The following is a 14,985-nucleotide window of genomic DNA, read 5'->3' on the forward strand; positions in this document are numbered from 1 at the left end:
CCCTCGGGACAATAATGCGGCACGTGCCATTTTCAGGGCGTCCTTTCGGCCGCAGGATTCACGCCCTTGGCCTCTCCGGGGGCCAAAACATGGGAATGAGGAATTCGTCGAGCGAACCGATTCAACTCTAACCCCTCGTTAGGCGTCAAAGTCGGGATATCATCGACGGAATTGACATAATCAAGTCGAAGCGTGTAATGATAGGGGAATGTCTAGTCCCGGTTGAATAGATTTTATGCACATTTGATTCCAATTCCAAACCGAAGAGACGAACCGTTATGGGGTTTGAAATGAAAAAACCGCTTAGCCGTTGGCTAAAGGCGTTAGAAATTCTTTCGAGTCGCCAGAAGTTGAAGAGTTGTTTTAGTTAGTAGTTTTGGTGTAAAGCAATTAGTTATTCAGTCGCTTGAATTATGTTCTATCCATTTGCGGTCCCGCGAAGATCACAAATTCTAAGCAAATGGGTTTCGTCGAATATCTTTTGAATATTCAAAATCGCTCGAATTCAACCAAGTTATAAAAACGTGAACGGGACGTGAAAAAATCGATTTTTCTGAAATTTGTATCTCTTGTAGTTTGTACTATGATTAAAAAGTTCTCCAAGTTTGAACCTTCTAGGATTTACCGTTCGCGTGAAATGCCGTGTCAAAGTTTATCAATTCGACCTAATTGAGGTTTAAGCGCGAATTGTTTTAATCGGTGTGAAAAAAGAGTGGAGAGTGTTTTGGATTTCGTATGTGATATTGATATTTTCATTATTTAAAATATGTTTTATATTTCGAGAGAGTCCATTTACCAAGGGCATGGATCCTGATATGTTGTTGTTGTTGTTATCCATTAGGATTGCCAAGTTTAAAAATTCTTAGCTGTTGTAGCATTTATTCACCCTTTGGATTTTGTGGATTAATTTGTTGGAATACCCATTTTTGACTAAAGTATGACTGACCATTTTTAAATTTTACTTTGTGAAATTTTTCATGACACAATAAGATGCTTCTGTCAAATAATGGTACGGCAACATTTCTTTTATAGCAGAGATAGTTATGGGAATTGAAATGAATATGTATATCCGCCTGATCACGTATTCTTTTGATATCAATTGGTTATTGTTTTCCCATTATCATTGATAACAAATCTAATCTGTCTGTTCTTTTTTAACTCATCTGTGAAGTCAAGTCTGGGATAAAAGTTGTTGAAAGCGTCGATTAAATCCTGGATTTTGTCTCACTGATTCTATTGCAACTCATGTATGTTGTAGGACATTGAAACTGAAAGACACGTATTTTCTGTATCGGCGAAAAACGTTTTAAATAGGCAATCCAATGGGATGTTTTTTCAGTGACGGCTAGAAGTGCTTAATGTATTTGAATAAAACCAACGCTGAAATGTTTCATTTGTCGATAGAAACATTCCAGCGTTGGTTTCATTCAAATACACCAAACGCGTCAAGAAGCCAACCCATTGGGTCTTCACCTTTAGGGATCGTTTTCACCCCTTTAAGCAGTTATTCCGCCGATGAAAAAAAAAACAAGTCATTTAGTTTTCAATGTTTCACAATATATGTACATCAATTACAACAAATTATAAGGGGGACACTAAACTGGTGTTTCTTGTAAGAGTCCTTTGGATCTATGAAGTGACTTGAATTCATTAGAATTCACTTCCAGGTATTTGAACATGCTGGAAGTCTTTTAAGTCCGTAAAGTAACTTGAATTCGTGAGAATTCATTCCCAGGCGTTTGCACTTGCTGAAAGTTTCTCCAGTTTACGAAGTAACTTGAATTCATCGGAATCATTTACTTGAAGACATCCGAAGTCGTTAAAAGTCTTTATTCATAAAGTGTCTTTAATCCATTTATGAAATTACACTTCCAGATGTTTGAACTTGCTAAAAGTCTTATCCGTGAAGTGCTTTGATTGGATTAAAATTCACCTTCAGACGTTTAAACTCCCAGGATGTGCAGTTTTTATTCCACAAAGAGTCGCGGAGTGATTTGATCGTTTGGAAGTATTTTGAATCGATGGGCTGATTAATAATCTACCCTAAGTCATTTGAACGTATAGAAAGTCGGTCAAGTTTCAAGTTTTTGATTCTTGATTCTTTGATTCTCTCGAATTCGCTTCTAGGCATGTCAACTCACACCCTGGGTAGTATTTTAACTTTCCCGCATCACTGGAATCGATTCGAACTCTCAAACCCCGGTCATCAAAACCCCCTGAAGGTTTTCGAGCTTCGTAAGCTTCCGTAATCGCGTGAGGTCACCTTTCAAATAAGCGGATCGTTAGCACAGTCTGAATGCAATTGGTTCGCGTACGAAAAAATTCACTAGAGATTTGCGAGGCTTCGAATAGCATGCAGGCAGCCTGTCTAAGCGGCGAGTTGAGCAGCTCTCGTCTATTGTAATAGACGAGGCGGTATAATTGCTTCGCTCAAGTCGTTTCTCTGTTTCCAGTCCGATAACCGAAGACAACTAAATCCTGCACAGCGCAAGCTGCAAAGCTTTACTGTACCTCATACCGCGGGATTCACTCGAAGCGACGACGCAATGAATTTCCAATTATATCCACACGTGCCTCGGCAGATTCGAGCGGCCATCCATCTTCCCTGGAATCGAGCTTATTTGTAGATCGAAGAAAATTATTCAGTGTGTGTGTGCTCGCCGCCTTCTTCTCTCGAAATTGTGGTTTTACATCGCGGAGAGATCGCCCATCTTTCGAATGTTCTCGGCAGTGGTTAGTAAAATTTTCATCAGTCGTTACTTCTATCCTGGCATGAGCAAAAATTTTTTTGGAATACAAGAAATTTCTGGAGAGGCATTGAAATTTTTTTTAAACACTGTGCAATTGTTTTCGGTATAATTTTTTGGCGTTCATGTAGTAAGTAAATTATGAGAATTAATTAATCGAGAAGATTGAATATTTGAAATACTTACGCGGCGTTTTGTTACCCTAAGAGGTGCACCGATATATAAAAGTTCAGAAATTCGTTTCTAATTATTTCTGGTTAATTTGTTTTTTTTTTTTTTTGTTCTTGTTTTTCGTATACAAGTCGTGCGGAAACTTTGCAGCCGGTACTCTGTGTGTGAAAAAAATTAATTAGCGAGAAGTAGGCGCAAAACTAATCTTTCAATGTCGGTCTTCTGCTTTTTGTAAACCACTACTTTGCATACTCGTCGTTCTACAAATTTTCAACTCACTTCGATCGGCGCTTTCACGACAAGGAACTTTTCGCAATTTACTAATTACTCGACTTCCAAAACAAAAACAAAAAATGAAGAAATATCGTGATTACTCCCACAGTAAGAATAAGGCGCCGTTCAAGTATTAGCTAAAGATGAAACAGGTATAAGCCATTCGGCGAAACGTTATCAAATGTTACGCTATAGTGTGATGGGAAGATGTTTTCTCTCGAATATCTGTCTTCCACTTTGTTTTATTAAGGTTATTTAATTATACGGTTCGTTACGAGAAGTCTCATCAACTCATCTTAAGATAAATTGCCGATTTGTTTAAGATGTTTCCTTGTGAGTTTTTTGAATTTTGAAATCTTTAGCTGGTGATTAAGTCCTGGTCGTTAGTTCGCTGGAAGACTTTTCCTTTTAGATAAACTAAAGTTACCAGAATCTCTCTGATGAACTTTTACAATAGGTAGAACGAGTTCAATTGAATAACGAATTCGCATAAACTATTCAAGTGCATTTGACGATACCAGCGATATGAAATTAGCAAATAACTTTATTTACTATTCAAAAAACGTCTCCATCTTTTTCCTTCTCCTTTTTACAACAATCCCGCGAAAAGAGCGTGGTTTATCAAACTTGAACTTGTTTTCTATCAACCAAACATTTGGAAATCACTCTAAATCAACTTAGAACTGTTTTACAAATGCGTCAACCAATGAACAACGCAATATTAGTCGGCATAATGCATTCACGTTTTACTGAACATTTTGATGTGCAGTAATCATTAAAAATAATTAATGTTCAACAAAGTAGGAATAAATTGATCAGAATGTGATTATAAATGACATTTCTGCCATTCCCAGGCAGCGAATCGATTCGGCAACAAACTTTTCAAAAAGCTCTGGCTGACGTTATAAAACAATAGTGGGCAAAACAAGCAGGCAAAAAATTGCAAAAAATGCGTTAGCCAACACTTGAATGGCTCCTAAGTAAAAAAATTCGAACATTTTCGCTTCAATTATCCTCTCGCAATCAGTTCCGTGTAGACGGCTTACGCGGTAATTCGAACTGCCTCACAAGTACACTTATAATTATAATTAACGTAACGCGCGATGTCCTCGGTGAAATTTTTCAAAGGCTTGGGCTAATTAATCTCACAGCGCTGGTAGCGATGGGAAAAAATCGGTACAAGGAGAAAGTGGAAACGAAACTGCCCAATCATGTCAAATACGCGTCGGAGATAATTTATTCAAAATCACAGGCGTGTAAAAAAATTCTCCAAAAATTATCTTCGTACAAAATTAGATAATCAGAGGTCCGCCATTTTGCATTATAGTAATTCGAGATTCTCATATTCGAATACAGTCAACATCTGAAAATTTTACCAAGTACAAGTTTACTCTTTCACCGCATCAACGCCGCAATTTTTTATCTGACAATCCTCATACCATACAGAAATTTGGCGATACAAAAATTTTCTCAATCATCTGAATCCATCATATTAAATATACAATATCGAATTAAAAAAATATTCCCACAACTTTTTCTCTCATTTTACAAATTTTTGTTGGGTTTCGAAAATATGTAAAATTTTACTCGACGTCCTCGCGTGTGATTGCGAAAAATGCGAGCGAATTGAAAGTGAACAAAAATGTAGGAAAAATTTCTCGACACTTTGCGCCAAGAATTTGAACGTCATACAATTCATTCCTGATATCCGCCGTGACTTTGATGCTTATATTGTATCATGCGTAATACGGTGTGCCAATGGAACATCCATCATTGTAGCTTCCCACCATAATATCTCACATCTCGATTTTATTTTCCCCTATACCCTGCTCTTCTATTGATACCACGGGTTAACGTATCGGTTGGGCTTTCGACCGTTTTATCGCAAGGCACGGATATTAAAGAGCCGACCCTTGCGACATGCCAAAAAAGACTGAATAAAAAGGATTTCACCGCCATTTTCTCGTTTTATATTATTATTATTATTATTATTATTTTTTTATTTTTTTTTACACCCTTCCTTCCTTCTTTTCTCGCGTCAAAGTGAATAGGCTACATGTATCGTACCACGGATACCACGAACAGCCCTTGTACGTAGTCCTTTTAATCTCTACTAGTGTGAAGATAAAATAAAAAGCTCGAAGGATCATCGAGAGATGATAAAATAAATGATGCTGAAAGTTTTCTGCGAAATTGTAGATACGGGAAAAAAATGTGACACAAATTTTCCATTCCATGAAATTTCTCAAACGAGTGGAAAGAAAGAAAGAAGTTCATATTTCTGATTTTTTTTTTACGTGTACGTATTGATAAAGATTTTGAAATTGACGTAAATTCGAAAATCTCTCTACGATGACAGATTTTATTTCGGAGTACAATAACAATAAATTAAACTTAACTATTCAATTACGTTCAGAAAATATCGTAGCTTCAATTAATTTCAAACATAGCTTTGCAGCTACTTCGCAATTTTTGTTGAAGACTGTTCAGCCGATATTCTGATTTTCCCATAAATTTTCATCGAGAAATTGCTCGACTCATTTCTTCGAACTTGTAATATTTTGAAAACGCTTTTTTCCCGCCAATTGTTGCGATGAATTAACCAGGAGTGTAATTTCCTATGAGACAAATGAAAATATCAAAAAATTGGAATAACAGTAATCCACCCCCATGCTGAATTAGGGTTGAAAAATACCTCTTTTCGCTACTTTTTTTGCTTCCCTCGTTTTCCAAAGTTCGGGGGGATGATCCAGTCGTGTTATTTCGAACAAACCGCCATCCAAGTTGAATAAATCGGCCTGAAAGAGCGAGGGAAAAAAGACAATGAATGCAAACAAATAAAAGGAGAATTGAGTGAAACTTAGCTCTCTCTGATTGTGGGGCCAGAACTTTTAATAGCTGAGTCCAGCGGAGACTGAAAGAGAAAATAGCGTGTCTTGAAAGGATGAGATCCGAAACTGTATTCGGTGCGTCACTCAAAGCTCCGAAACCTTTTCTTTTCCTATACCTACTTCTTCAGCCCCTGCGGCTTCAGGATGAGAGAAAAAAAAAGAAAACGAAGAAGGATCGAATCTGTCTGACCTTTGTGTCTTTCCTCCCTTTTTTTTCTCGAAGTTCTTTTATTTTTATACCTTGGTTTTTCCGTATGAACGTGTAAAACACGTGGTGAACCCCTTTTTTCATCGATCTCTATCCGAAAATCATTATACTTCCAAGAAACGAACGGAAATATATCGGAGGACCGTAAATTAGATGTTTTTATTTGGGACGATCAGGCACGAAGCCTTAAACGATTCGTTTCAATAAAAATAAAGCCTTTCTGAAATCACTCGAATTTCGAGTGAATATACAGTTTGTTTTTTTTTCTACAAATTTGTCTGTCGCAAATTTTTTGTTTTGAGAATAATGTTGATGAAAAAAAAGGAAACCGCTAACTCTCGGACTTTTAAGATCAATCACCAAAAATCGTGGAATATTGACTTACACAAATTTCTAACATCGGACTATATTGTAATAGGCGATCGTGATCTTAGATGATTTATAAAGATTTATGTAATTTGTAAAGATTCAACGAAATTTCAAATATCTTATAGCACCTTGCGTGTTATACAGAATTCCAATAAAATACTCCAAATTCTAATTTCCCCCTTGAGTAATAATGCTTTTTTTTTAGATATTTAGATATGTTGAATTAAAATATAGCGCTAGTTTTTTGAAGCACATCGAGATTTATCTTTATGCAAGATACGCATATTTGCAGATTTTTAACAATTTTTATGAAAAAATAAAATATAATTAACATAAACTTGAATGTTCAGGTATAAAATGAACAGTATCAGTTTTAAACAAGACTCATGAGTCCAGATAAGTTGGAAAAAACTTTCTTTTCCTAATTTCTTCAAAAATCCTGTTCAATCCTCTTCTTTTGTACTTACGTAGCTCTAAATACGCTTAAAACCACCATAAACAACAGCTACCGAGTGTAGATGAATATTTAAATATCAACGGTACCATTATTATAAAAATCAAATTTTTTTACCGAGATTACTCCTCAGTTTCGTGTCGTGAGAACCACCGCAGGCCTCATTTATCTAACAATTCTTTTTACCGTCAATTTGACGAGTAATTGAAAAACACGAGTCCTATTCGGTTCGCTATTTGTTTATCTTCGCGAATTCTTTCGCGTCATTTTCTCTGATCATCGGTATTTTACGCCGCTGAAATTTCCTACCCGACTTCACTCAATCCCGGGTAATGCAAACTGTTATACGCGATAGGAAGCGTGTAATAACGCGTCTGCGGTGATGAAGACAAGGGTCTCGTTTCGCTTCCTGCAGCCAACAAACAACCCTGCCGACACTCAATTATTACGATCTGTTTTAATCACGGATGCTAAATTGCGGCCGAAGAGAAATTGGAGCGCCGCCTTACGATCTTCGTTAACCGCTGTCAATGATCGATCGCAATACCGAGTGCTTAAGGCAACTCGCTTCAACTCTCAACTTGGCGTGTGATTGACGCGAGAAACTCGATCATCACTTCTCGTCCGCAAATTATTCCCTCTCGCTCCGGCGGCTGAGAAAGAAGAAAAAAAGAAAAAAAGAAAAGATACGACTTACGTGCTGCGTACTTTTTCTTTTTTTTTTTTTTTTTCATTTTCAAAGCACTCCCTCGTGATCTCAGAAAAAAGGGTAGATATTGTGCTTAGCCGAATAAGCTAATGAAATCTGACCCCAGTGATTTTTAAAATTCCATACGCCTGATCGATTTTCAATTTGAAAAAAAAAAAAAAAAAAACTGCCTGAAAATTTCAGCCTTCAAATCCTTATTTTTCAACGTCTCTTATCGGTAATTCTTACCACCAAAATTTTTGTTAAAATATATTCAATGCAATAGTTACAATAAAATAAATTCTCAAAAACACGTTTTTTTTTTTTCTTTAACTACGTCACAACCCTTTGGGTCTAACGCTGAAATTTTCGCGATTTTTTTTTTTTTTCAACTAGAAATCGATCAACCATATGGATTTTTAAAAATCATAGGGGGCAGATTTTACATGCTTATCCGGCTATAACCTGTCAGCGTTCATTTTTCTTGCCCTTTTTTAATGCGCAGAACCGAAATTAATGGTTCTGCAAGATTTCGAAAGCGTGATGTTTTTTTTTTTTGCAAATAATTTAGCGTAATCCGAACCAAATTAATTGGGATGATTGGGAAACGATTTCGAACGGTTTTGTAAATTCATCGAAGAATCAGACGATTTCTGGTGATTTAAGTAGTTTTAATTGTCACTCAATGGTTTCCAGAAGTTTTTGCATTGCGACTTTGACAGAATTTTCATGGATATCGACGAACTATTTTAGAAGGTTTTCATCTTGCAATATACAAATATCTCAATAGGTTCAAAGAAGCAAATACGTTTATACGCGAATTCCAAAATCTGAACGGATTTTATCGAGCTTTAAGAAACAACCGAAAATAAGTGAAAAATACTCTCGTTATTTTCAAACAATATTATAATTATTCAAACGGTTTTCACTAAGACTATTATAGTTTCAACCATCATAATTATTATACTGCCATGCTTTATTATTCAAACGTATATTTTTTTTTTAGTACCGTATGAGCTGAAGAATGATTTGTTATCAATTTTTTTTTCTCGTTCGTCTCGTTTTTCTGGTATTATTTCTTTTCATTCATCTCATTTATCCAGCTTTACAACAAAGTATTATTCCAGGTGCCGGTGTTTCGCTTCTTCTAAGAAAGCTTACATAATAATATCTCGCTTTATTCAGCGTTGAAAGCTTTTTCCTTTTCTTTTTAACAACGCAGAGACGAGTCAATACGGTCTAATGTATCGCATTATACGCATATTACGTATACCTACACACAATTATTTCCGCTTTTTGCTTCGTACGTTTATTACATACATGCTTATATACGCGTATACGCATGCGAAAGGTATACGACATTGTTCGTAGGTACGTAAGAAGAGAAAAAAAAAACAAGAGAAAATAAAGGAAAGCAACAAATGTGAGGAACGGGAATAAAAAAATAAAGGGAAAAATCGAGGTAAGAAAAACCAGAGAGGAAAAGAAAAAGGAGGGTGAGCAAAAAGTATCGCTTGTACGGTTTTGTTAGCTACAAACTTTGAAATCAGAGCACAGCTGTGATGTGAAATATGTGTACGTGTATTACAGACATACCAAGAGAGTACAGAAATAATAATGCCTTGCGAGAAATAAAAAAAAACAGACACACACAAAGAAAACGTTATACACGTATAATATATCAGATAAAGTGGAACACGTGACGATCAATATTTGAAACACGTAACTCATTGTGCAATATGATAATTGTCCAGAATTACGTGTGGGTATTAGTACGGTTGGAAAAAAAACAAACGATGTTCCATTTTTCCAACAACTTACTTTTCGATATTCCGGCCTTTCTGCAAAATATTTTCGTCGATAAATACTTGTTTTGACAGAATTGAGTATCGCCAAAATTGTACAGCGAGGTAAAAAAAATCATTTAGTATTCGTTTGAATTTTGAATTCATCGAACCATCTGAAATATTATTTTTGCCAAATTTTTCATTCGAATAAACTGACTTTTCTCTGAATCAAAAAGTATTTCTCTCGATACAATTGAACACCATGACTGATAAATTCAACGAATTCTACTTTGCTTGTGTCTAATAATCGTTTAACAGACGAATTGAGACCGCGCCGATGCATAAAACGGTATTAGCAACTAGCGGTAAGTATACAACCGTAATAATCGTATAACGTTAGGAGTGATGATGATAATGGAGTAAATGCGTGGCGATAAAAGTCGCTTCTATCGACCGGGCGTAATAACAAGCAACACGAGATTGATAAACAGTAATAGGAACGCCGTCTGGGATCTAATGATCTATATTTGAGCCGGTTACCGAGCTTTAAGTGACTGCAAACTCAAAAGCCAGCGCTGCTCTATAGTCCGGATTTGACTGTGCGTGTAATTAATTAAACGCACCGAAGATCACAGGGCTTCCTTCTTCCAAGAAAATCCTGCCTCTGATTCCAAGACATTGCGCTACGGCTGGGTCGAAAACTACCCAAGCTTCGATACGTCGATGAATTTTTCACGGGTCTGACGGTGAAACAACATTGAGATTGAATCATTGAAAATTCTGTTAGTGAAAAGCATCGAGTCTTCGGGACAAGACGCTTCGTAATTGTTGAGATAAGACGATCACCAGGCCTGATTTTGATGATAGACAAATGTTGGCGGATTAACCGAAATCGGGAGAGTGAAAACTTGGCGAGGATCAAGATTCATCGAAATTGGATGTGATATTATCAAGCCGTCCGCAATATGGACTCGATTATCCCGATATTCTGACGTCGGATTAGCCGGTTGAGGAGGCACGAATATCTCATAATCTGGCAAAGTTAATTAGGTACGAATCCAACGACTTTTCAGTGTTGAGATCATCGGAGGATTAGCTATAAGACTTTATCTAGAGGTGAAATCTGAGCGCGCGGTTAGCAGAGTTCTGCTGCATCCGGTTCTCTTTATCGCAGGAAAATGTCGATCTGCGAAAATCCGATGTTCCCTCGGTCTAGAAAATGACTCGTCGAATCTTCTCCGAATTCTCGTAACTGGGCTTTTCATATCTGTTGAAGGAATCTAGACAGGGATTGAGCTGCGAAACTATGCAATTAAAGTTTGATTTTATGGAGCCTTGATTATTGCGGATTAGTTTCAACTTCCCTACGGCAGGTGGCGCAAGTCTCTCATTGATAAGATATGATTAATCCATCCCGAGGAAAAAAGACTTCTAAAGAAATGATCTGCGAACAATCCTACGATGCTCTGTGATTCGGAATCAAATCCACATAATCCACATAACGATCGGCTCAGCTTTATTTACTAATTGCGAGTTCTGACACAACATTTTCAGTACCAAAAACGGAATTTTCCTGCGGTCCTGGAATTGATCGAGCTGTCTTTTGCTAAAGAATGTCGGGAATCGTGTTGAATGGCAGGAAGTTGCTGTTTTCAGTGTCATAGAATCGCATGATTGGATACAGATTGGTCCGATTTTCGAATTTCGAATGAGAGAACAGGGCCGGAAGTCTTGTTTCACCGTTCTCCGATTGGCCTGACAAAGTCTTTCAGTGGAATATCGATTCGGAAAGTTATTAACAATTTTCTACTCATACTCTGGTAAGTTTGATTCTAAGCACCAGCAATTTGCGTCCCACATAACACGCAGAATCAATACCGGGTCTGAGAAACTCTCGTCGCTATCCGTCTTGGCGTAAAGTTTCATTCGGCGCGACGGATTTCAGGAATTTCAGGGAGATCGGAAAAATTGCAGCGTCATGCTGATTTGTAATTCCCATAGTTGCAGAGGGTCGGAATATAGAAAAATGTCAGAATTGACAGGACAATAATCCGAATTTAAGAGTTGCACAAATTTTCAAAATCGTTTTTCAACAACAGTTGACGGGATGAAATTTGTAACAATTTGGAAGTCAAATCTACATCAGCAATTTCCCCCCCCCCCCCCCCCCAAGAGAGAGAGAAAGTTGAAAACATTTCACACGAAATCCTAAAAATCGAAATGAAAAACTAGGGAGTATGGATAAAATTCAACTCACCAAAGCCTTGCAAAAGTCAAAATTGAGGCTTTTCACTGAAATGTATAATTTACAAGTTTGAAATGCAGAGCCACTTCGATATGATGCAAAGACTAAGATTTTCTTATCAAAATATAGATACTACAACAGTAGAGTAAAAGGAACTAAAAAAAAAGAGTCAACACGTAGATAAAATTATAACTTTCACTAAAAGTTCAACGACGATTTTATAAATCGATACATTGATTTGGGCTATTCTATACGTATTTTCTTCACTGATCTTTCTCGACCCCATTTAATAGTAAATTAAATTTTTGTTTTTCTCGCGTTTTCTACACTCTTAATGTCTGGTATTTGAAGCCTTATAATTTTTATAGTGTCTGCATTTCTCTGAACCGTAATTCTCAGTTTTGGAATCCCGATTTCAGGGTTGTCAGAGTTTTGACCGAATCATCAGGCTTTTTTCCAATTACCAAACAGAGACCGTAAACGTCGCCGGCCCTCTGATTCGACCGTTCTGCTTTTCGATCTCCACGAGTTAATTAGATCGAAAATAGAGATCTGCATGGTACAGCTAAAAGTACACCCAAAACCGTGGGTCCATAATGGCATTGTATATTCAGATTACGCAGAAAGCACTCGAAACACAATGATATGAAATTCCGGAGTGAAAATTGTCCGCGGAAAACTGGAAAAGATGTGGGTGTAGTATAACCCGAAGTGAAAACGACCGCCGAGATAAAAACTGCTAGCGTCGGAGAATGTTTTTTTTTTTTTAAATTTCTCGTTTTCACTTTCATTTTCTTTTTATATATTTTTTTTCCTCCTTCGTGCGGGATAATTTTCCTTTTGTCAGCGGAATTATTCTCATGCGTATTATAGTACACGTTTCCTCGCCCCGTTTTTTTCCCGTCAAATTTTTCTTTTTCTCCGTTTTTGTACCGTTTTACTTGAAAGATAAGAGAGGGTGGAATCCACTTATTTACGCTTCATCTTCCTCGCTTTTGCTAGAAAATTCTTTAGCTCGAATCTCTTCGTTTTTAAAACGTGATCTCTCTTTGTTTCAGGGTTCAAAATGTCCGGAACGGCGCCCCCCGGCGGTGACACCAGTCCCACACGTCAGCCAAGGTAAGAAAACATCACATGTTCATCGTTTTAACAGTTCAGATCACAACAGTCGAGAATTTTACCTTGTACGACGATCCGGAGTCTGATGTCATAAAATCAAAAACCTGGATTATTGCAGCCATTTTCGAAATAAAAACTTGAAAGAAAAAAAAACAAAAAAAAAAACAATCAGTGGCTTCGCGATCATTCTGGCAGTGACTTCAAGCCCGATAATTATTATTAGTTCACTAGTAAAAATGAGCACGAGTGTTCCAATTTCGTAAGATATGAATAGACACGAGAGTACAAATATTTCCAGTAAATATGTCGCATCTTTTTACTGTAGTTTCTAAAATATTTCGGCATATAGATATATTTGTTGTAAATTTAATACGTCGTACAATTGTTTTTGCTTCATCTTCACCGTAGATTTCAATTCCTTTTTTCACTCTAGACGTTTGGTCAATAAGTCACGAAATCGTGTCGAGTATTGAATTTTTAGTAATAGATCGGAATATTATTTTTTGGGTTTATATATAATATTAAATAGTTCTTATTTATACAGAGTGACTTGCTAACAACTGAATGGTTTAGTGCGCATGCGTTAAGATTCGAAAAGAAGAGCAGTTGTTTCATCAGGGTGACCAACATTGGTAAATTTAGGTGACAGAACGCCGCGAAGTACGTAACCTCAAAAATTTTAACATCTGTCGGTCATCTGAATTTATGAATATTGGTCGCCCTGACAAAACAACTGCTCCTACTCTCGTTAGTAAGATTTAAGTAATTGATTCTCCATTGTTATGTGCTTCGTGGATCAAGTCTTGGGTCTGTATCATGAATTGGTTAGTCTTTGTCTTGTTCTTTATTGCGTTCAAAAGACTTGGGCACTTGATAAGAATTCTCGTATCACGGTATTCGTGATGCGAGATTGCAACTTCTACAGCCATGCGTATAACACATATACTTCGCCTTTACCTGGACCACTAATTCTTGTATGATGAATCTCGTTATTTCGTCTTGCTCTTCAACGGTAACAAAGGGTGAGACTAAGCCAATTATTCTCTCCGTGCTTATGTGTAGATGTTATTTTGCAATTGATCTTACGGTGCGCTGTTATTGGATTAAGTTCGTTTCGTTGTTCTCACAGATTGGTGGTTATATTGAGTATCCACGGCAGGTTTTGAGGATGCGGTTTTCTTTCTGTAATTTGGGGTAATTCAATCGCTAATTCATCAAAGTACCTGTTTATTCTTCTGCAGAAGATTAGGCGTAGACGGGATGTTTTCGGATTTTTCGAGTCTAATCTTGAAGCTAGTGTGTTGTCGAACGTTGAGTTTTTATTGGACAACATTCCCTATTTTCATAAATTTCATAAAATATTTCTTTTAAATTGAGGTCAACAATAATGTAGAATTATCATTCTCATTATCACCACTATTTCCTACATTGTCAATATTACCACCATTACTACTATCACCGGCTATTTATTACGTAAGGCAATTTTTGCCCATCCCCCTCCCTCCCCGTTCAGTAAGAAATCGTAACACCTAGGAAGCACCCCCCCCCCACAAAACATCTTACGTAAAACATGGACGGCCCCTAACCACGATAGACAACGTAACCACTATAACTAATATTTTCACTATGGTCACTAATCCATTATTGCTACTATTAATACTTCTACAACTATCACAACTATTTCACTATTATCATTATCGCCACTATTCCATTATTGTCACTAGTGCGACTTTTGCAACTGTCAGCGCTACAACTACTATTTAACTATTGTGACTATTGCTACTATTACCAATACTACTAATCATATTTCTATTAAAAAATTTCACTCGAAATTCTCATATTAATGCGTTAACACAGAGTTTGAAGAAAATGGTACAATCGCGAATTCATCACCGCGTACTTATCACTTTGAGATAATTTCAAACCCCCAGATTACAATGAGAATCAAAATTTGAACAACGCATAGCCGCAAAAGCGTTCCCTTGCAAATGTTCAATGTGAAGTTTCGATTCCCTTGCCCCAGAAAATTCGCC

The 14,985-nt window shown here is 36.8% G+C and overlaps 1 protein-coding gene across 3 annotated transcripts in view; it reads left to right on the forward strand.

Annotated features, from left to right (window-relative positions):
- Nucleotides 1-14,985, forward strand: part of LOC124182814 (atrial natriuretic peptide-converting enzyme-like) — a 90,461-nt gene that overhangs the window by 52,268 nt on the left and 23,208 nt on the right. For all 3 annotated transcript variants that reach the window (XM_046570534.1, XM_046570536.1, XM_046570535.1), the window contains exon 3: nt 12,892-12,952. In XM_046570534.1, coding sequence (XP_046426490.1) covers nt 12,900-12,952 — 53 coding nt within the window. In that variant the 5' untranslated portion in view covers nt 12,892-12,899. The remainder of the gene's footprint in view (nt 1-12,891; nt 12,953-14,985) is intronic.

Source organism: Neodiprion fabricii, chromosome 5 (genome assembly GCF_021155785.1).
Source record: "Neodiprion fabricii isolate iyNeoFabr1 chromosome 5, iyNeoFabr1.1, whole genome shotgun sequence".
In the NCBI taxonomy this organism is placed as follows: domain Eukaryota; kingdom Metazoa; phylum Arthropoda; class Insecta; order Hymenoptera; family Diprionidae; genus Neodiprion; species Neodiprion fabricii.